The sequence below is a fragment of the Apodemus sylvaticus genome, chromosome 22, assembly GCF_947179515.1.
Source record: "Apodemus sylvaticus chromosome 22, mApoSyl1.1, whole genome shotgun sequence".
Classification (NCBI taxonomy): domain Eukaryota; kingdom Metazoa; phylum Chordata; class Mammalia; order Rodentia; family Muridae; genus Apodemus; species Apodemus sylvaticus.
Window position 1 is genome coordinate 51,740,219 of NC_067493.1, and position 22,732 is coordinate 51,762,950.

General features: G+C 50.6%; 1 protein-coding gene across 3 annotated transcripts; it reads right to left on the minus strand.

Annotated features, from left to right (window-relative positions):
• Nucleotides 1–443: 443 nt before the first annotated feature.
• On the minus strand, nucleotides 444–21,167 carry Wsb2 (WD repeat and SOCS box containing 2). 3 transcript variants are annotated; one of them, XM_052167685.1, is made up of 9 exons: nucleotides 21,007–21,163; nucleotides 14,638–14,806; nucleotides 8,263–8,507; nucleotides 8,006–8,137; nucleotides 4,497–4,597; nucleotides 2,823–2,995; nucleotides 2,183–2,293; nucleotides 1,987–2,094; nucleotides 444–1,414 (listed from the first exon to the last, which is right to left on the minus strand). In XM_052167685.1, the coding sequence occupies exons 1-9, from the start codon at nucleotides 21,017–21,019 to the stop codon at nucleotides 1,252–1,254; spliced, it is 1,215 nt and encodes a 404-aa protein (XP_052023645.1). In that variant the 5' UTR covers nucleotides 21,020–21,163; the 3' UTR covers nucleotides 444–1,251. The 3 variants fall into 3 exon arrangements, with proteins under 3 accessions (XP_052023645.1, XP_052023646.1, XP_052023644.1); XM_052167686.1 differs by lacking the exon at nucleotides 8,006–8,137 and having other exon boundaries at nucleotides 21,007–21,167; XM_052167684.1 differs by lacking the exon at nucleotides 21,007–21,163 and having other exon boundaries at nucleotides 14,638–14,840.
• Nucleotides 21,168–22,732: the final 1,565 nt, after the last annotated feature.

A 22,732-nucleotide genomic window follows, 5' to 3' on the forward strand; every position in this document is an offset into this window, starting at 1 on the left:
TGGAGGGCACCTGGTGCACCACAGGTAAGATGCATCTCAGGAGGAGATGGTTTCAGTCTGTGCTGTTAAAGGGAGAAATCTATTTTCTTGTCAGTGAACAGCTTGCTCCTCAGGTTTTAAGCTGAGGCTGAGGTTGCAGCCAAGCCGCGGTGCTGGTGGTGGCATCTCAGCCACATGGCGGAGCAGCCACTGGCGTCCTGCTCTCCTCTTGGTGCTTGGTTTAAAGGATTTTTTTTTTTTTTTTTTACATCTTAATGAGGAAAAAAGAGAACAGAGACAGGCTTTTTTTTCCTTTTTTCTTTTTCTCTTTTCTCCCTTCAATGAAAGCCTCATTTTGCAATGCTCTTCGTCAAATAATAGAGGAGACTCCTCTATGCACACACTGTACAATGTTAACACTGCCTCCATAAAGCATCAATTAAGAAAGGCCAAAGAATAAGATGTTGAGTTTCTTTTAAAATAATTTAAAATATATTAACTTTCCTAAGGCAGATTTTGTGTGAGGCGTCTTGAATAGGTAGCTGCTACCGCTGTCATAACGGTGCTTAGAAGGGGCTGTCTGTTTGGGCAGTTGAACTGGAAGGTAAATCCCGTGAGGTCAAGCAGCATAGACAAACACGTGACAGCACAAGCCAGTGATGTCAGCACTGACTCCACACAACCGGGCCACTTAAGAACTCTGGTTCTTAGAGACATAGAGAAAACAGCTGTACCTTACTATCTGCTGAGAAAGTACAAAGAAATAATGATGCTGATAGATGGCCCTCTGACCGTCATGCACTTGAGGAGCACCTCTATGACCTGATACACTCGCCTGTCATTTCCTACACATGCACACCACTGTTTACAGGAAAATAAGAGCCGGTACTAGTGTACTGGTGAGGAGCACAGTCCAGTCCTCATGCAGCTGAGCAAGGAACCAAACACCCAAGTCCTCTGACCAGAACGGAGGACTTGAGACCATCTGGCCACTGACTGGAAACAGGCAGAGGCACTTCCCAGCTAAGGAAGTGCCTTTATTACCCAAACAACATCCACAACTGCACTTGGCTTCAACACAACTAGACTGACAAAGGCTGCTCACCACGGATGACGACGAGGTAAGGCCAGCACCACAGGAGTGGGGTCACTCAGACCTACTTGCCGTGCCATGGGAGGAAGGCCCACACTGGTCCAGTGTGGTCTGCCTGGCTCCACCCTAGCCAGTCCCTTGTACTGCTTCTGCTGCAGGAGGTGGGGTGGCTGGCACTGCTAGAAAGTCCTGTACGTGAGGAACTCTTTCATTTTCTTGGGGATTGGCAGTGCGAGGACTTGATAGGTTGTCAGGAAACTGCGGAGGGCTTTCCTGCATAAGTGCTTCAGTGACGACAGGACCCGGGGAGCTGTCCAGAACTGGACATGGCCGTCTCTAGTCCTAAAACAACAGAGACCAGTGCTTAGCAGCCCCAGGGAGCCATTTTCATTATAATAGACAGTGGGTCTGGGGTGACCTGAAGTGGAGACTCCAGAAGCTGGAGTGGGTGATGACTGACTAGGAAGCTGCAAACTGCTGGGCAATGACTGCTGTGTGGTTGGATTCTTAGAAGCCAGGATGTGGCCCATGCCTGTGGTCCCAACTGCTCATAAGATTAAAGTTGGGTGAGAACCCAAACCCAGGAACTCCAGACAAGGGAGTTTTGAGACTGTCCAAAACCACCTTGATGACAATATCCTGGCACGAGAAAGTCCTAACTTCACACAGTAACGGCCACGTACCAATTACAAATGTGATCTATATAGTGACCTCAGCTGTAGCCTTCCCGTATGAAAATGGCCTCACCGTATCTTACAGCTCCTTGTGGGACTGACCATTCGGCTAACGTGGACTGTCTATAGGCCTCTCCTTGCATTTACATTGACCACTAACATCTACAGAGGACATTACTATTCTACACAGTTCTTCACGGTGTACACACTGCTGCCCATCTGTTCAGTGAAGATACATACCCCGTGGCAATAACTCCACCATGTGGGAAGAATGTGCAGCAGAGACCATTGGTCATGGGCGCAAAGGCAACTGGAGCCTTCAGTTCCAGAGCCCAGATCCTGAGGAGCCTGGACGGGAGAACAGTGGACAAGTGAGCAGAGCTGGGGGTCAGCAAGAGGATGCCAGCTCTAAGGCAGCCAGCTCTAAGCTCCTTACCTGTCATCTGCCACGGTAGCAAGATGCAAGCCTTCAGGTGAGAAGCACACAGACCTCAGGGAGCTCATATGGACATCACTGTCATCCATGGCGGAGTCAAGCTGAGTGTGACTAGAAAGAAAGAACAGTGGGTCTGGGATGCCGGCTTCCCTCCCCCAGAATCCTCATCTGTAGGCAGCACACCAGATGCTCTGGCCTGTACTTGTGTAAAACTAGCAACTGCACACTGGAAAACAAGGTTCCTTGAATGCTTCAAGTGTCCTGAGATGTCAGAAGGGTTCCCAACAACTTCTTGTGCTAGTTTCCTTATGTAAAGTAGGTCAGGTCCACTTGAAAACTGACTTTTTAGGCTGATCTGTGATAATTATAGAACTACTATCATCTGCTTCTGAAACAAAAGAAACGGAGGAGAAAATGGAGCAAGCTGGTGAGGGCAGGGGATTTATCCTGGAGGTCACAGCTGAGAGTCACTCTGGACATGGTGCTACAGTTAACAGGTAGAAACAGCCACTAGCTTTGTATGCCTTGAAGAGAGCTCTACATGGAAAAGCACTGAGCCAACTGCGCTCTTCAATCCCAGCTGCTCCCCCCGCCCCCGGCAGACTCCAATGTAATGTGCATAACCCTACAAGGTCCTTACTGAAGTGACCTCAGCCTCTCGCCAGTGTAGGGGTCCCACATAATCACACTGGTGTCATACGAAGCTGTAACAAGCAAGGCGGAATCGGGAGAGAAATCACAGGAGACAACACTGCTTTGGTGGCCTTCTAGTTTCCGGATTAGTGTGTAGGACCGCATACTCCACAGAAAGACCTGCAACAGGACAGAAAGGAGTCTTGTGAGGGGTAGAAGCAAGGCGCTTAGACACCAGTGACAGACAAAGCCTGAGCCTGCCCCTCAGGAAAGTTAAGTTCTCTGTTTCTACCGCCCTCCCCATAGTGGACCCTTTATGCAGGTTTAAGTAAGCCCTTAAAGGCTTGCAAATGGCTAGCCTACAGAAGGCTGCCTACTCAACATTTCACACTTTTTTTTTCTTTCCCCCGAGACAGGGTTTCTCTGTGTAGCTTTGGCTGTCCTGGAACTCACTCTGTAGACCAGGCTGGCCTCAAACTCAGAAATATGCCTGCCTCTGCCTCCCGAGTACTGGGATTAAAGGCGTGCGCCACCACCCAGCATCACACTGCTTTCTGATCCCTGCTTGAGATGGGGTAGCAGACCTGAAGGAGACCTCTGCGATGACAGCTTATTCCTCTTGAAGCCAAGCAAAGGATCAGATGTGAGCAGGGGACCAAGGGGACCAAGCAGCAGCACCCTTCCCAGACTTACTTTTTTTTTTTCTAATTATTTTATTTGTATGAGTACAATGTAGCTGTTTCCAGACACACTAGAAGAGGGCATCAGATACCTTTATAGATGGTTGTGAGCCACCATGTGGTTGCTGGGAATTGAACTCAGGACCTTTGGAAGAGCAGTCGGTGCTCTTAACCGCTGAGCCATCTCTCCAGCCCCTTCCCAGACTTTCAATACCTTGCTTAAGAATCCTGGAAATGTGGCCCATGACTGTGTCTGACCTAGCTCCTAACTTTAAACCTTGATGAGAAACATCATAATAGGATTCCCTTTTTTATCTTTACAAAACCCTTTGAGGGTAGAGATGTGGCTCAGTTAGTAGAGAGCTTGCTGAGCACTTCACAAAGCCCTGAGTTCCATACTAGCACTGCATAAAATGGGCCTGGGGGTGCAGGTAGGAGGATCAGGAGTTCAGGGTCAGTCTGGGTTAGGCTATCCTGTCTCCAGAACACAAAGAAAAGGAAAGTGCTTCACTTTCATGATCAAGTTCCTGAGCTATGCCAAGAAGTGACCCCTTCAAAACTGTCACATCCGAGATCAGTTAGGTTACGCAAGCAGAGGAGAAACCACCTCTCCAGACTGCCTGGGCTCCAATATGTTTAGAACACAACAGACCAGCACTGCTATTGTCAGGGTTTGAACTGGAATTCTAATCACATGGAGTCAAACTAAAGAGACAAATTAAGGTCTGGGTGTGGGATGTAGTTTTTAAAATCCTGGACTCAAACATGGAACAAAAGGTCTGAAAATACTGCACTTCACCATTCCAGAAAAGGAACTTCCTCCAGAGATGAAGCACCCACTTCCACAGCCTCCTCTCCACAGTCATGTCCATGCCCCAGCCTCCTGAATGGTGAGTAGGGGGCAGAGCCAGCCAGCCTGCCTCTGCTGGGACACTAGCAGATGGACTGTGGCCCAAGCACGCACGCACGCACACGCACACACACACACACTGGAGGCTTACCGACTTCTCACCGGCTGCAGAGCACAGCATGCTACAGTCAGGGGAGACGGAGCAGCAGTAAACCCACTGCACATGGCCGGATAACACCTGGATCTGCTTACCTGCCGGACAAGAACAGAGGCCGTCAGTCCTCGGAGATCAAAGACCAGTAAAGCCCTCTAGGTCTCAGCGAGGCAAAAGACCCACATTCCAGTGCAGGACAAGACTGACAAACACTTGGAAATCAAAGGGGAAAGGAAACCCCTGCGGTCTAGGACTGCAGCAGCTGAAAAGGCAAGGGTGCTCGTCCCTGCAGCTTTCTCCAGTCTGCAGGTGAGGACAGCCTCCTCTAGAACCAGCACTGTGGCCACTCACAGTGGGCACATCCAGGCTTGACAGCCTCTCAAAGTCCCTAAGGAAGTCTGTTCAAGCACGCTGTAGGACCGTCATCAGAGGCATGCGCTCTGTGGTCAGAGCCCTGGTTGCGAGTGCCACTGCACCGTGCTCAGGGTATGGTCAGGTGCTGCGTGCGCATCATCCTCGCAGGCCTGGGCTTTCCCAAACTCCAAGGCTGGCCCACATGAGAATGAGTGAGTCGATGGGGTGAATGCCCAGCCTGTGCTCCAGAAGGAATAGAAACTTCCCCACGCGGGGCATTGCTTAATGAAAACTGCAAAATACCGGTGAAAAGAGGAGGAATAAAGTCTATTCTTGTGAAATGACTTCAAACCCAATGTGTGCGTGTTCAGCAGTGCGTTCTCAAGCAGAAACTGCAACTGTGGACAGAGATGTCCTGGGTTCTGGGCACGGGTTACCAACTTCAAGGCATGTGAAAAGATGTAAGCAAGGCACAGGCACATAAGGCCAGAACATATGTGGAAAGCTGAGCAAGAAACATAAGAACTCACAGATTCGGGGGCTGGAGAGGTGGCTCAGCGGGTAAGAGCACTGACTGCCCTTCCAGAGGTACTGAGTTCAGTTCCCAGCTCACAACCACCTGTAACAAGATCTGACGCCCTCTTCTGGAGTGTCTGAAGACAGCTACAGTGTACTTACATATAATAAATAAATCTTTAAAAAAAAAAAAAAGAACTCACAGATTCCTGGGCACATGTGGCTGTAAGTGACTAGTCTGTCGGCAGCTATGCTTCGTCGATGGCAACCTAGCTGTCATAACTGAATGTATAATGCCAAGTCAGGTTAGCAGGACAATGCCTAATACCCGGTAACACATCTTGTCCTCTTGTTGGAAAGCCCTACTCAGGACTGGAGAGATAGCTCAGAGATACTTGCTGTATTTGTAGAGGACCTAGGTTTGGTTCCCAGCATCCAAATGTCAGCTCACACCCATCTTTAACTCCAACTTCAAGGAATCTGACACCTCCTTCTGGCCTCTATGAGTACCAGGCACATACATGGTATGCATACATTCTCATTAAATATACATAAACCTTAAAAAACAAAAAAGAGATGCCCAAGTCCACTTTGTTCCACCCACCTAGTCTACTCTCCCCATCAGCAAGGGATTTACTGAGTCTCCCCTCAAAAACTTCCCAGCAGGGATGCTCAGGCCTCTAGTCTTGCATTTGGGAGGAGGAAAACTTCCAATGAAGTCCAGGTTCAACCTAGGCTAAGCCATATGGTGAGGAAGATCTTCACACCCATCATGAAATATGGTGGAGATGGAGCTGGGTATAGTGGTTTAAGCCCTTAATCCCAGCACTTGCAAGGCAGAGGTAGGAGATCTGAGTCAAATGCTAATTTGGTCTATGCAGAGAGTTTGAGGCTAGTCAGCAATACACAGAAAGACCCTGTCTTAAAAGTACAGCAGGTCTGGTGCTGGTGGGTAGCTTAGCTGTAATGTGTCTAACTCAGGCAGGCCCAGACTGCCACAGGTCCTTGCTAGCAGGCCCATCTTCATCTGCTTGGTTTTACACTCCCATTCCAGACAGAAATCACTGGGAGGCAGGGAAGGGGCAGTATCTCTTAGTGATCAAGGAGTTTGATCAAGGAGAGGAGTTTGGACACTCTAAACACCTCTGTAACTGTTTATCTACAAGCTGCTATGGATTGTGGAGACCTCCAAAATTCATAGGATGCATACATCATGTCCACTTGGAATGGGGTCTCTGAGATTACATTGTTGGGAGCCCTCAGGAACGGGAACAGTGCTTTACGCAAGACAGCAAACCTAGAGAGTCCCGTGTGTCTTGTGACATAGCCATCTGTGGGCTAGAGTGAGCTCCCCGTCATCAGCCATATGCTAGCCCCTCGGTCTTAAGAATTCTGGCCTCTGGACAGAAGTAGCTGTCTGCTGCTCAGGCCACCAGGCTGTGGCGTGCACCTGGAGTCCACACTAGGACATCCTCAGTGCTGAGGAGGTAGGGAAATGCCCCCTGATGGGAGGCAGGATGGCCAGCACAGCGTGCACAGCCCAGTCTCCCTGTCAGGGAGTTTGCTCTTGTAGGACTGCCTCCTTAGCCATTTCTTCTCTCTACCATGTGCGTTTGCGGACGGAACTCAGGTCATCATGCTTAGCTGCAAATTCACTCACCACTGAGCTATTTGCCAACCTGGACATCCTTCAAAAAATTTGTTTTCTACCTACGGTGAGTCACAATAAAGCCATGAGCGTGCAGTCTGTGTTCATGGGTAGGTGGGCTGGCTGCGGATCAATGTGTATCCATCACAGGAAAGCACATTCTGAATGTGCAGCTGCCCCTAGATGTATGTGCGCCAGAACAGGTCTGAGGGCTCCCTCATTAGCTAGCCCGTGCATTCCAGATGCTGGCCAGCACCCCATGAGAAGCCATTTCTAACCTCTCCAGACCCTGCAGTGTGTCCCTGGGAGGACAGTGCTGCCTCCTGTGGCCAGGAGCCCTGGGTCTGAAAGCAGTCTGGCTGGGGGCTTCCTGAGAATAATGCAGGGGTCTTTCTGACGAAGGATCTCAGCCTAGAGTAACTGTCTCCCTGCAGGTGGTCAGTTTTTATAGCATTCTGCTCACACAGCTATGTACTGCAGAGTCCTACACAGCTCTGGTGAGGCCCTGAATAGTGAGAGGAAAGGGGTTTATGGCCGTCGTTTCCCCACAGATGAACCGGAGGAGAGAACTCGGTCCTGGAAGCTGGCGCTGGTCTCTGGCCTCCACACGCAGGCTGTGCATGTGTTAGCCCCCACACACCCTGGGGCTATTTAATAATAGTATTTATAATATTATTTAATAATAAATAATAATAAATAAGTAGTATTTAATAATAGTAAATTAAAATGTATTGAATCTGGTCTTCTCAGTGGTGCCACTGTCCTCAGAGCATTTACACCACACTGGGGACTGCAAGCCCTCGAGACTCAGCGCTTAGGAAGATGTAGGTTCTGTGAAGCTACTATGGCCGCTTACTATAAGGCACAAGCACTCAGGTGTTGGTGTCCCGAGAGGACAGCTGTACAGTGAACTCTGATAGTAAAATGGCCCTGCTGAGGTGAAGGCAGCAGTCAGCAAAGGACCAACGGGCTCGGCTCCTCCCCCTACCGTGTTTATTCAGGTCCCAAATGCGAAGAGTCTTATCCCGGGATGCAGAGACCAAAATCAAACTGCCACTGGGTGTGAAGCTCAGATCCCTCACAACATCTTGGTGGCCAGAAAGATTCAGAAGCAGGAGCCCTGGAGGGAACAGGTCAGTGTAAGGTGCAGGCAGACTCGCTGACTGGTGCCCACTTACCACTGGCGGTGGGTGACCACAATCAAGGACACCCTCCCTGGACCTAGTACTAGCCAGAAAGACCTACCTGTCTGTACCTCCCAAATCTTGATCTGTCCATCGTTGAGACCTGTGGCCAGGATCAGGCAAGAGACATCAGGCGTCTGGGGATGGTGCCGCGCCCAGAGCTTCCTGCTGGGTGGGGAGGGCCACGGGCTGAAGGCCAGCCCCCACACGATCTGGCCACAGTCCAGCGTCTTCTCCTTCAGACTGCCCCGGCCTTTCGACTCGCTCTTGCTGCTTCGGCTTTTGGCTTCGAATCCTTTAGGGATACTGGGCAAAGCAGACATTTCTGACTGAATCGGCAGTTGTCACACATCACCACCTGGCCAGCCAGACCCATTCCTAGAAGCTACTTGTGGCATTCGGTGAGCTCTGGAATGGCCTCTGTTCCTTTGGGAATGCAGGGGGGACATGGCCTTTACTTCTTTGGCTCATCCAGCTTGCAACAGCCCTGAAATGGGGCGACCTGCCTTGTGGGAGCCACGTGCTTGCTCAGGAAGGCCTCCTGGTTTCAGTCCTAGAGAGAAGCAAGCACTTTCCCCATGAGGAAGTGTGTAACAGTGGGCGTTTAGAAGCAGGACAGAGAGCAGAACCTGAGTCCTTTCTCCTTTCTTTCTGCTGTCCCCTGCCCGTCACGCATGCCTCCAGCTCAGACACTCTAAAGGAGACTGAAGTGACCCCTGTCTGCCACTACAGCCCATGTGGTACTTAGGGACTGAAGGCTGCCCCCACACACTACAGCCCAGGTAATCCTGAGGCTCCTCTACCTGCCTCCGTGATGGACATCTAGCTCGAGACCATCCACAGAACAGTCAACCACCACACAGCTCACAGGGCACTGCCCTTGGGAATCTCTCATCTCAGCCCTGACCTTCCCCATCCCTGGGAGACAAGGCCAGGAGAGTGAAGCTCAGGCCCAGGCCCAAGGCCCTGCCCACTACTGTACCCAGTATGGTCACATGGCACAGGCTGAGTAGACACGTTCACTAGTCCTCAAAGTACACCTGCCCAGCAAACAGCACGCTCCACATTTCTGGGCTCTGCTGATTGTTTTTGTATACTCATTCGGAGGAAACCGGATGAGGGCTGCAGATCTCAGGCAAGCTCAGCTTTACTCCATGAAAAACTCTGGTCCCAGCAGCACACATGCCAGAACTGCTTTAGAGTCACTTGTTCTGAACTGTTGTACTAAACCCCATTGCTGCCAACTGCATAGGACATTTTAAAACAGCAACAAGCTCACCTGGAGAATGCAGACTCTCCAGCCTACACTGGAGGTCTGCGGCACACACCCAGGCTGGCTGTTTCTGCCTTTGCTCCAACAATTCTTTTACTTGTTATGTCTTACAGTCGCCATGTGTTGATGGAAACCATCTACAGTTAGAGTGTACTGCATGCTGGTGTGCATGTGTGATGTACAGAGACAAAGGGCGAGTGCCTCATCACTCCTCCCTCACATGTGCTACTACAGAGCATCAGAAAACCTCTCCTGGATCACTTCCCAAGGGGACAGTCACAAAACTCACCCTGCCACCAGGGCTCTGGTCCTGCCAGCATCTGGCCATTTGCCACCCTCATCCTTGGTAGCCAGCACCGTACCCCTGGCTACTGAGACTTTTCTGCCCAAGACGCCACACAGGAAAAGGTCGTATGCGTGTCTTTGAGCCTACCTTATGTTACTCCTTATGATGTCTTCTGGGTTTACCAATGTTGTAGGAAATAACAGGATTTGTTTGTTTTTTGAGACAGGGTCTTACCATATAGTCCTGGTAGCCTAGAGCTCACAGAGATCTGCCTGTCTCTGCCTCCCGAGAGCTAAGGTTAGAGATGTGCCAGTCCATTCCCAACCACTGACAGGGATTTTAAAGACAGAGGTTTTGCTGGAACCCTGGCCCCTCATTTCAGTACACAGTGCAATACTGAAGGATCTGGACAGGAGGGCAAATCTGGCCCACCCAGCCTAGGGAGCCATTATTTGGAGAGAGATTGCTGTTTTAGATTAAAACAGCACTGGTGAGCTGGGGGACAAGGCCACACAGAACTCTGGAGGCCATCAGTGGTCCCAGCCCTCCTCTGCCATGTTAATTCAGGTTCCAGAGGTGAAGCACCTCACCCGGGGATCAGACACCGAAATCAGATTGTCCATCGTCAGGCCTCTGTCATGGGTCCTGACCAATCCACACCCAGCACTGTCTTGTCCACACTGCCCACACCTGCCTGATCCTGCCACAGGGACCAGAGTTTCTTATTGGGAAAAGCAGGCCACAAAAGACATACCTTTAACACCAGTGATTGGGAGGTAATGTCAGGCAGATCTGAGTTTGATACCAGCCTGTTCTACAGAGTGAGTTCTAGGCTAGCCAGAGCTACACAGAGAAACCCTGTCTTGAAACAAACAAAAAACAAAACAAAGCCAAAAAAGGGGCCACAGAGGTAGGTGTGGAGTCCTGCCCACCTGTAATCCTAGCACCCAGGAGGCTCATGCAGGAGGCTCAGTAGTTTGAGACCAGTCTAGACCAAATAGAGAGACCTTGTCTCAGAAAAGAAAGGAACAGGCCACAGGAGGGATGAAACAGCTTAGAACCTTTAGCGGTTTTTAAAAATAGAGCTCTTGCTTCTGTATCTGAATGAAGGGCACATCTTCCCACTTCACCAAAGGAATGAGGAGTATTTATGGATTGTTTCACTTAACATGGGTCTTTCTAGAAAGGGAAGGTCACCGTGGCTCAGTAAAGAGCTATCTATCTATGTTCTTGAGAACTTTGCAGTTTGTCCTTGGGGATCCTAAAGTGACCTACATAAACTAGGACAGTCACAGCATCACAAGCAGTACTGTCTCACTGTCAGAGTGGGCTCTTCAGTGACAGAAGCACGGATGAGTGGCGCAGGCCTGCACTGAAGCCACTGCTTTAGAGCAATTTCCTTGGTTGGGTCACCAGGTCAGAGGTGTTCTCCGCAAGCGCATCCTAGCCCAGCGCACAGAAAACACTCTGGGTGCCTACGCGTGCTACTGAGCCAGTGTGCCACAGGACAGACAGACAGACGCCCAGGAGGAAGGCAGGGTGGATGCTTAGAAGAGGGTGCTAATGGAACAGGAGGTTCTACAATGCTTTTCAACCTGTCCCTCGAATCCCCCTGGGGGTCAGACAAACCTTTCACTGGGTGGCCTAAGCCCTACTGGGAAACACAGAGATTTATATTACAACTCCTAACAGTAGCAAAGTTACAGTTATGGAGTAGCAGTGAAAATAACTTTATGGTTGGGGGGTCACCACGACATGAGGAACTAACTGCATTAAAGAGTGGAGCAGCAGGAGGGTTGAGAACACTGCTCCAGCAGAAACTGACTTCACTCGAATTAAAGTTTCTCAAGGCTGGGGCAGATGAACCGGCTCGGCAGCACAGGAGCTTGCTGTCACGGGGACAGCCCGAGCTTGATGCCTGGGACCCAAAAGGTGGAAAGAGAACTAACACTGCAGCTGTCCTCTGCCTTCCATGTTTGTACATGCACTCGCACGTGCAAGCAATTTTCTTTGTTATTCAAATCATTATTCTTGAAAGTAGTGTGCACGATTGGTGGATGGCAGGAACCGCTCACTAACAGAAGCATTTTCTAATAGAATGAAATGGGACCAGGACTCTGTTGTGTAACTCTGGCTGACTTGCAACTTGGTATACAGACCACTGCCTCTGAGTGCTCCCACTAAAGCATGCTTCACCATGCCTGGCTAATAGGGTTTTTTAAAAAATGTCTAACAGCTGGGGTGAGGGGCCCTCACACCTCTAATCCCAGCACTTGACTCTCTGGGAGTCTGAGGCCAGCCTGGTCTATATACCAAGTTCCAGGACAATTAGGCAACACAGAGAGACCCTGTCTCAGAAAACCAGGTGCGTAACTATTCAGGGCTGGGGTGTACTCAGTTAGAGTACTTTCTCACACGGGTCACCTGTTGTGCCAACACATGAATAAACAAGCAGACGAGGTCAGACACCCCCAGCACGAACAGAATGGTGCCACTAACAATTACAGTAACTTACGAATGCAAGAGACAATAGGAGATCCAGAAATAAGTAATGAAAACTACTCAGCCTGGACCATAGCTGTGTGACAGAGCACTTACACAGAGGCCTGGTCCAAGGTCCAGCACTGGACAGGACAGCTCACTGTCCAAGCAGACTTTAACCATAGCAAACAAACAAGTCCCTAGGAAGTGCTGTGTACTCACTTCTGAGAAAGTCCCATGGGTCATATCACACACTGTTCTACTGTACACACCTATCTCGTGCAAGGCCACGACTGCACACGGCAGCCTTTACTGCGGGCGCCCATGGGGCTGTGGCTTGTTTTCCTGTTTGTCTTCTTTTCAGGAGGGATGGAAACCAGAGGCTCTCATGCTCAGAAGAAGCCCCTCACCATGAGCTGAGCTGCATCCTATTCTAGTGCCTTGCTCAGTGGCTGAGGCCTGGCTGCTTTTAAAAAGAAGTCATCTGCTTGGATTGCACCGATTAGCGTTCTTCAAAACCTGTGCTATTTCCCCAAACCAGTAAGTTCTCATTTAACATTCTAGTGAGTACATTTCTTGTTTTGGTAAATGACACAGGACAACCCCTAACATTCAAACAGCCCTTCCCAGCTTGTTTTGGTTATCAGAAGAAGGCTGTCTTTGCCTGCAATGATGTATGTAATCAAGAGTAAGAGTACTCTAGAGGAAAATAACAACAACAAGACTTTTCAGACAACAAGCTGACCCTAGACTCAAACCCAGGTACAAAGAGGCTCTGGCTCTCTTTACAAAATGTAACACATTCAGAGAGAACTACCTTGCCCTTCCTTTCCTGTTCAACTCAGCCAACTCACCTTTCATGTGAGCCACACACCACACGGACGCAGCCCAACACCAGTCACCTCAGAGGGCCCCCACTTTGGACAGCCCAAAGACTCTTGGGAATTAGGTTCCAGGAAGTGGGGACTGTGTAACTTGCCCCTTCCTCCGCAGCAGTGCAGCAGGCAGTGCGGCAATGTGGTGCTATCTTAGGACAGTCAAGGCTCTTGGTGGCATTACCAGTCTCAAAGCAGCAGCTTCCCACGAAGGGCACCTAAACATTACTGATGTGAAATGCTGAGAGCCTGGCACTGATGTACAAGCTTCACGTACTTCTGGATTCTCTGCCTCTGAGCAGTGCCAAATGAAGAAGATTTACAATGAAAACATGCATACAGGCTGAACAAATAAAGAAGCCCAGCCTCAACCGAATAAATAAACACCTACGGTGGAAGGAAGACCATCAACCAGGAGAAACACGGTACAGGAAACAAACTAGGTTAGAAAATCAAGGGAAAAGCAAACACAAAGGAAACAAAGCCCCAGTTAGAAAACTGCCAGAGCTCTGGGGAGCAGGAGTTCTCAGAAGGAAGGCCACAGAGATCCATTAGCACAGGAAAAGGCTCTACAGGTAGCAGGGAGGCAATGCACATCAGAGTCCACCTCGCACCAGGAGGGCCAGGCTAGAACTAAGCAAGGACCACAGTCCATTGTCTCGGGAAGCCTCGCATTTCAAACCCAAGACCCTGTGGGGTCACATGTAACTACCACCACTGTGAAAACTGCCTCCATCCACTCCCTCAGTCTAACCCTGGACATACACGCCTACATAGACCTGTCCAAAAACATTCAGAGCAGATAAAAAGCAAAAACCCTGTCAACTGAGCCTGGCATCTCACACTAGTACAATGTCACTTTGCAGGAAACACAAGAGAACATTGCGAGCACGCACGAACTGCCAGGCACCATTCGGAGCTTAGTTAAGAGAGTCCCATGCAGAGATATCCCAGAAAAGAGCCCTGGGCAGGGGAGCCCCCAGTGGGGCACAGGACACAGAAGCTTCCAGGTCAAACCATGGAGGACGATGAGACAGCCATCTCTCTGAGGCAGTGCCAATGCTGGAGAACCGGCTGTGGGTGTGGTTGCAGGCACACAGCTCTCTCTGTGCAGACGCTGCCGTGCACACTCTGTAGACTCTCCTTTGAGGCAGAGTCACACCTAGTGCAGGCTGCCCTTCACCTGGTGGTCCCCTGACCTCCATCTAGCTCCCTGGTGCTGACTACAAGGTCACGGAGCACAGCCAGCGCTATATACTTCACGTGGACAAACTGTATGGGGTATCACTTCTAGCTCAATAAAGAAAGCTGTTCAAAGATTCAGTACCAGGCCAACACACTCTCTACAGACCCAGTTCCCTGTGTCCACAATGTGGGGTGCTGGATCAAGCCCTCAACTGTTCAGACTTTCTTTGCCCAACAAATCTTGGAAGACCCCCAAAGACTAGGGAACAGCCTGGGAAAGTACCCAATTCCCTGCCGTGGGCCTCCTTCATTCCCCACGGTCTAAAGAGGACTTACAACTGTTTCTCTAAGGGCCAGGGGACCAGCTTGACCACGCAGTGTCCTTGAGACCAGGCGAACCAGGAACCATCTGGAGAGAAAGCCACGCTCCAGGTCTCACAGCTTGACTTCCAATCAAACTGGTGGGGGCGCCCAGGCTTGAGTTCAGCCAGCAGCAGAGGTTCCTCTGGGAAAGGAGAGATCATACTTGAGAACACACACTCCAGCCTGACCGTCACCAGACAGGGAAGCTGCTGTCTGCCCAAGACTGAGGGAGAGACTGAGGGTTAAATGACCTAGGGCAGTAACAGTAGCCACAGGCTACATTCCTCTGCGGTTACTCAGTGGCAACCCTCCCCATGTGTGACTCAGAGCGCCTTGGTGTGGCGTGGACTTGGTGAATGAAGGAAAGTCTCCTTTTCCTGTGAATGCCTGGGCAGGAAGAAAGTGTGAGGCAGCTGTGTCTCCAATGAATGTTCACGTTCCCCTAAAAGGAACCTGGGGCCTTCGATTCAATGGTTCCTTCTCATGCCCAGATCCCTCCTCACTTACTTCTAGAGCAGACTTACTGGCTCCACGTCCTACTTCACACAGTCCTCTTAGCCCTGGTTTAATCTGATCTAAGTGACTACTAAGTCATTCTTGTATCCCCAAGGACCCCTCCAAAGCTGAAAACACACAGCAAATATATCCCAAGGTTCCCAACAGCCTGAGCCCAGGGTCTGCAGCCACACCCCAGCACTAAGCCCTGCCCCTTTCCCATTCACACCCTGTTCATTTTCTGAGAACAGCACCTAGGTCTGCTGACAGGCAGCACCCCTAACTTCCTACTTCAAAAGGAAAGAAGCCCAAACCTATTTCACATCCGTGTAGACCAGCACTTAAGCATTTTCCGCACCACCAAGATGACTGCACCTCCCTCTCTGAGAGCGTCTTCTATCTCCTAAGAGTAGGCAGAGCTTGTTCATCCCAACCACAGGTCCTCTCAACACCATGGCCAACTTGCAAGTCAGAGCCTGAAGAATGAGGGGTTTTAACCTTTTGAGTACATCCCACTTCAGTAGTTCTGGGATCTAACGCTCTTTGTGAAAATAATGTGGTTTTTAAAAGTCATGTTATGTGTATGAGGTTTTGCCTGCATGTACATTGGTACCATATGTATGCGGTGTCCATAAAGTCAAGAAAAGGGAGTTGCATCTTCTGGAACTTAAATCACCGTGTGGGTGCTGGGAATTGAACCCAGGTCCTCTAAGACAGCAGCCAATGCTCTTAACTGAGTTACCTCTCCAAGACTCCTTAGAAAGTCATTTAAACAAGCTTTATTTCATATATTTCAAAGCCTGCTTTTATGTATGTTCTTATATTTGGGCCCCAAAGAAATCAACATACACCTTACTATGAGAAACTTTTCCTAGTTAGAGGAACAGCATCCTTTCTAGGTGCATGTTTTACATATCAAAGCAGACCCGGCTTCCAGATTCTCCTAAGATACCTCAGTCCCTACCTGGCATACCCGGCTCCCAACCCTGAACTTGATAGCCCAGGAGCTGGGCTGCTCTTCCCCTAGGTAATAACTGCCCTTTCCTTTATAATCCAGACATCTTGGGTTTTTGGAGTCTGTCTCTGTCTGTCTGTCTGTCTGTCTGTCTGTCTATCTGTCTGTCTCTCTCTCTTCTCCCTTACTCCTCCCCATGGCATTAATCCTTGGAGCCAGTGAACCTGCCCACTGGAGGGCAGCTTCCCAATAAACCTGCCTTTAATATAATCCAATCTAGCTTGAACTGGCTCATTTCACTGGTGGGGAAATAATCTGTCACATAATCCATGCAAAGCAATGTTAGCATGATCTTGGAGAAACAGAAGGTAATGATTCACATATAAAACACACATTTTCTACTACGTATGTAATAGGAAAATACATGTGTCTCTTTAAGAATTTACACGATTGTGAATGTGTGGCATAAACACGTGCCATGGGGCATGTGTAGGAAGAGGTCTGGGGACAGCCTCCAGGAGCCAGTCTCTCCCTCTGCCAGGAGTTTGAAGGATTAATTCCATTTTTGTGGCAAGTGCTTTGAAAACCCCCTGAGCGATCTCACTGAACCAACAGATACATCTTATTTTATCAAGTATGTTGCTAGAAATTAAAACTTCAAATAGTATCTTAGTGCATCATATCTTGGCTTTATAAAGAAAACATTCATTGCTTGAGATGAATGGAGATATAGGTTTTAATACATTAAGCCTAAACTGCTGTACACACACACACACAATGGCTCCTGCTAGAGATGTGTGAGTATGCAAACACAGGTCCCCATGAGTATTTCTTTGTGAATATGAACATGTTCTGGCTTGTGTGTCAACATGATAAGGCTGGGAAAACTTTGTCCATCCTGGTACACTTACACCTGACTCGCTTACACACACACACACACACACACACACACACACACACCGCACACTCTTCTGATCCTATGGCACTGATGGCAGTCAACACAAAATAAAAGGGCTCAGCCTTCATTTCTTTTACTGCCAAGGTCAAATTCACAGTCAAGTTCCCTCAAGTCTGTCTCCAAAAGCCTCAGTAAACCTTCCTCTCCATCCCTACGGCTGCTACTTGGATCTCTCCACAGCCTGGCCTACCAGGCAATCTTCTCACTGCTCTCCAGGCTTCCCACTCATCCGTTCTGTTCTCTGTACTTCTTAGCTTGGAGTCTCTCTCACCCTGACTCTGTCCTCAGGTCCCTGCTCTCTCTCTCTCTCTCTCTCTCTCTCTCTCTCTCTCTCTCTCTCTCTCTCTCTCTCTCTCTCTCTCTCTCGGCTGACTAAGCACTAAGCTCAGTCAGTTCCAACCTCAGGGCTGCACAGCTGTTCCCCTGTTCCCTTCACAGGACCGCCTCTCCATGGCTGCACCTTTTCTTCATTGTGTCTGGCTCAAAGGACTACTCCCTCAGGCCCCTAATCCAGTGCCTTCACAAGTCCTCATTAATTCCTTTCTAGAACTCCTCACAACTGAGGTCATTACCACTCCCCACCCCCACCCTTCCCCACCCCTAGCACTTGGAGGTCTGCTCACAGAAGCAAATCTTGACTGTTCCCAATGCAGGCATAGCGAGGCAGGCTACCTCTTCAGTCCATAGGAAGAGGAGCCCAGCAGACTACCAAGATGCTTGTGCCAGCCAACATTCACGAGGCATTCTCAAACCCTAGCCCTGCCCAGAATTCACACTCTATTTCTGGGATTTGGGGGTTTCAACTTTTGCTATTTCAGGTCAGGAATCTAGATTTCTAAAAGAAGAAACCAGTCCTGTCTCCTGGAGTCTGGGCCCAAACTAAACTTGGCTACTGAAAAACAAAACCATAATTAGTGCAGAACCTCAAAACAAAGCAAGCAGAACTGGGAAGATCCAGCTTCATCTGAGACTACCTGCGTGACCCTCTGTGGCTGGGTCAGGGCTTTGTTAAATTAATATGCACTGCATACCTCCTGGATGCCCGTGACAGACTAGACAGAGGGAAAAGCTGACTGACAGGTAGTAGAGGGATCAGTTAAGCTATGAGCTAAGTTGTACTCCTTCACATTCTTAGCATTTTTTCTGAGGACTCTCTTAAAAACCTGTCAGCAACTTTCAAGAACATAGCTGTTATTAACTGTACTCATTACCCTAACTAAATGAAGTTCTGTAACCATTTGACTGTCATCTCCCTAACTCTTCCAGGTTTTCCAACTAAACAAGGGATATGTGTTAGGATTCTGTCTAAATTCCACCTCACAGTTACCTGGCAACAGCCAGGTAGGCCTGGCCCACTATAGAAGGGGCTGCTGGCTCCTCCTCTCCCTCTTACTCTCTAGTCTCTCTCTGTTCCCTCTTGGGCTCTCCTCTCTCTCCATTCCCTTCCCCCCTTCATGGCCAGCCTCTACTTCTCTACTCTCTCCTCCTCTCTGCCTTTCTCCACCTCTACTACCCTCTTAACTCCCCTCCCCAGATCCTAAATAAACTGTTCTATACTATACTGGTGTGTGTGTGTGTGTGTGTGTGTGTGTGTGTGGTCCCTCAGGGGGAAGGGATGCCTAGGCATGGGCCCGCTGAGGTACCCCTCCCCCACACCTCATAGAACATATTCTTTACCTCCTTATCTTTCTATAAACACATCAATATGTACAGTAGGCAGACTGGAAGGAGAGTTACCCAGGCCTCTTCCGTACAAGGAGACCCCATTAACAGAGGTGGAGGCAGAGTCGCAGGCAGTAAGCTCGGAGGTCCTGGCTGCCTGGCCGCCTTCCAGGGGATCTCTGCATTGCTGGGCCAGTCCATCAGTTCAGAGCTCTATCTCCATCATAATAAGCAGGGCTCTGTGTCCAAGTCACCTTTCTTGGTGACATTCCTAACTCACCAGGGTGACTAAGTCACCGCCCTTTAGCTTTCTTTACACTAGGGGATTCTGGGTTGCATTTGTGGTTAGCATGCATCTGGGGTCTACTTCCTCCTCAAACCACCTTGCCTGTCTGTCACTAGTTACCAGCCACAAGCAGTGACTGAGCACCTGAAGTGTGCCAGGTCTATTAAGAATATAATACATGGAACCGAGAGATGGCTTAGCAGTTAAGAACACTTGTTACTCTAGTGGAGGACCTGGGCTCGATTTCCAGCACCCAAATGGTAGCTCACATTTGTCTGTAACTCCTGTTTCGGGGGATCTGATGCCTTCTGGCCTCTGCAGGCACCAGGTACATGCATGGTTCACAGACACACGTGTGGGCAAAGCACTCACACACATAAAATATACAAAAGCAAATCTAAGACTAGTTTTTAAAAATTATAAAGTACACACCACACTATACAAACTTAGTGGTAGCTATGGCTCTGCTGTAACAGCTTAGGTCCGGGTTTTGCTGTTCCATTCCCAGAACCACCTTGCGGCTCACAACCATCTGTAACTTAGTACAAAGGCTCCGACGCCCTCTTCTGGCCCCGTCAGGCACTGCACGCACCACGTGGTGCAGACTTACTGGCAGTTAAAACGCCCACACAGAAAAATTCTTCAGTCTCCAAAACATTCCTATAATTTTTGTTTCATCACATGAGTGAATCATTTTAAAATATTTTAGATATGTTATCCTTTTTAATCTCAACTGCTTCTCTACTGTGTCTACGTTTAAATTTCATATTGCTCTGGGCCAGCAAGGATCTAGAGGGTATCCGGCACATACCAGATATTCAATATTTGTTGAATGAATAAATTAATTATAACCTTCGTTCTACTGTTTTCTATTGTAATCCCTTTACAATAGACATTATTCGGTTTGAAAAGAAGGTAAAACTCTGGCCTAGTGTCTGGCCTTTTTAACAGCTTGGCAGTTCCCAACAGCTCGCCCGCACCCGTACAACACAGCCGTCAATCACTAGGAAAAAGCTCTGCACTGGAACAGATTCCGGTTAAAAAAGCAGTCTGGTCACAGATTGCTTTGTGATAAAAACTTTAAGGCATCAATGGAAATGAGAACGGAAGCTATAAAAAGAGTCACAGGAGAAAACAGTAGGAGCCATTTAAACAGAATTCTATGGGGAAGATACTGAAAGGCTCTAATCTAGATGGAAACCCGGGAGAAGAGCTGCCGCGACACTTTTCCCTGAAAGCCTGGCTCCAGCAAACAAAGAAATGTCACTTCCTAAATGCAAAGGGGACACCACCCCAGGGAATACCCGCCTTTCCAACAACTCACCGGGCACTACAAGCCCTCGGGTGCATCCGAGTCCTCCAGACCTAGGTGAAGCATCAACTTCACTGGAGCAAGTCTGAGCCCCAGGCCTTAACTCCTGAAAAGCCCCCTACGGAAACTGCCTTTAAGCGCCGGTATTTGGGGACCCTGTAGTCTGGCAACAGCCCCCACCCCTACCCCACGCCGCTATTCCGTAAGCAGGACGCAGGGACACGAGCCCTTCGGGGAGAAGCCCCGAGGGGCTGCAGGTCTAGCAATCCCTAGCATCTCTGCGCGTTCCAGGCGGCCAGCAAGTTCATCCCGTGCTCTCACTTTCAGCTTTCCTGGTGACAGCTGTGGACTAGGGCAGGGCCAGGACTGGATCTCACCCACTAGGGTGTCGGTCCGACGTGTCACCCCGGGGCAGCGTCCCGGGCCCCACCCCGTTCCCAGGCACCCACCCAGTGGCCGCCGCTACTACCGAGCCGCGGTGGGCGCTGAGGCCAGAAGCCCGGTCATGGCGCAGGCGACCCGGGCCTGGCGCCATCCCAGTGGGATCGGGGAATGCGGCCGCCCGCCCTCTCCGGTCCCTGCGGCTGCAGGAGACCGGCGGGCGCCGCTGACAGCGAAAGTGAAACAAAGCTGCGCTCCCGCCTCGGTCGCCGCCCGGCCGCGGCCGCACTCACCTCCGGCCTCCATGACGACGCGCGGCCCGCCCCAGGCGGCGGGCGCCTCAGCCCCCAGGGCCGCGGGCCTTCATTCCCCGCCCGCCCCCGCCCCGCCGCGGCCGCGCCCGCCGCCGCCGCCACCGCCGCCCGCAGAGGCCATCAGCTGCTTCCCGTCACATGGCGGCCGGCGGGGGCGGGGCCGGGGCGGGGAGCGCGCAGGGAAACGCAGGGTTGCGGGGGCGGCGGGTGGGCCCGGGGACGCGGAGCTGCGGAGGAACGCTGGGCTGTGGGGAACGCCAGGGCCGAGGGGACGGGAGGCGGGACACCGGACTGAAGGACGCGGGGCTGGGGAAACGCTGGGGCGAGAGGAAGCGGTGCAGAGGGGACACGGGGCCAGGGGAACGCCGCACTGATGGGACGCGGAGCAGGGGGGAACACGGGGCCAGGGGAACGCCGCACTGATGGGAAGCGGGACCGGGGGAACACAGTGCCAGGGGAACGCCGTACTGAAGGGATGCGGGACCGGAGGAACACAGTGCCAGGGGAACGCCGTACTGATGGGACAAGGAGCTGGGGGATGCCTGGCTGGGGGGAACACTGGGCCAGGGGGACGCGAGGCCGGGGGGAACACGGAACTGGGGGAACGCCAGACTGATAGGACGCGGAGTCGGGGGGAAGCAGGGCTGAGGGGACACGGAGTGGGACTGGGGACACTGGGTTCCAGGGGAGCCCGGGGTGAGAGGGCGTGAGAGTGAGGGAACAGGAAGCGGTGTGAACACCGGGCTTAGGGGACTCAGGGCTGAGGGGATGTGAGACTGAGGGGACGCTGGGACCTGGGGAACGTGAGGAAGGCTGAGAGCTAAGGAGACATGGGGCAGTGGGGAACACGAAGCTGATGGGACGCGGGACTAAAACCCGATGCCAGGCAGGATGGGGGTGGGCGCTCTGGCAGCATCTAAAGTGGAAGCCTAGAATTCGAGCGAGTGAAGATGGGGGAGCAAGGGCTGGGGATGGCGTGAAGAAACCCAAGGGGCACCTCGAGGTTCAGGGACTCTGCTGGGGTCGTGATGCTGGGTGCTGAAGGGAAAGGGGGGTAGTAGTTGCTATGGTTCCTGTAGTTGCTCCCGGCTTTGGAGTTTCTCGTGGGATCTGTAACCCCGGGTAGTCTCCTGTCACCACCCCACCCCCATACTCAAGGTCGCTCCAGTCCCTTTTCCTGTTCCCAGCCTGGACTTTTTTTCTCAAAGTTTAATCTGCACATTTCCTTCCCTTTTGAGTCATGGAGCTCTCTTTCTTTGTAATGTGGAGCCAGGGAAGGGAAAGTGATGGGGTTCGTCATTCCTCTTTCATGTTTTGTGAGCTCGAAGGAAACCTTGCCTCTACATTCTTGCTTTGTATGCTTCTCTCTTCCACTTAGCTTTTACTTCAGGCACAGTATTTTATGACCCAGTTCTCCTCAGGTTTCCTAAAATATACCCACGGTTTACCAGTTGTCTGTTTTGAGGACACACAAACACACACACTAGTGTTTTCTTCTACTTACCTGTCCCCTTTCTTGTCCTCCATTTTTACTTAACAGTCCTCCTTTGGTATCTAAAGGCACATATTTTAACATGGCTTGTTCTCCCACCCTCAGCCCGGGGTTCCCATTTTATTTTGGATCTCATTCCTGGTCTCCTTAGATCCTAATTCTATTCTCCAGACTTACTGTCCACTGCCCTTTCCAGTTCTTTTTATCGTGCCT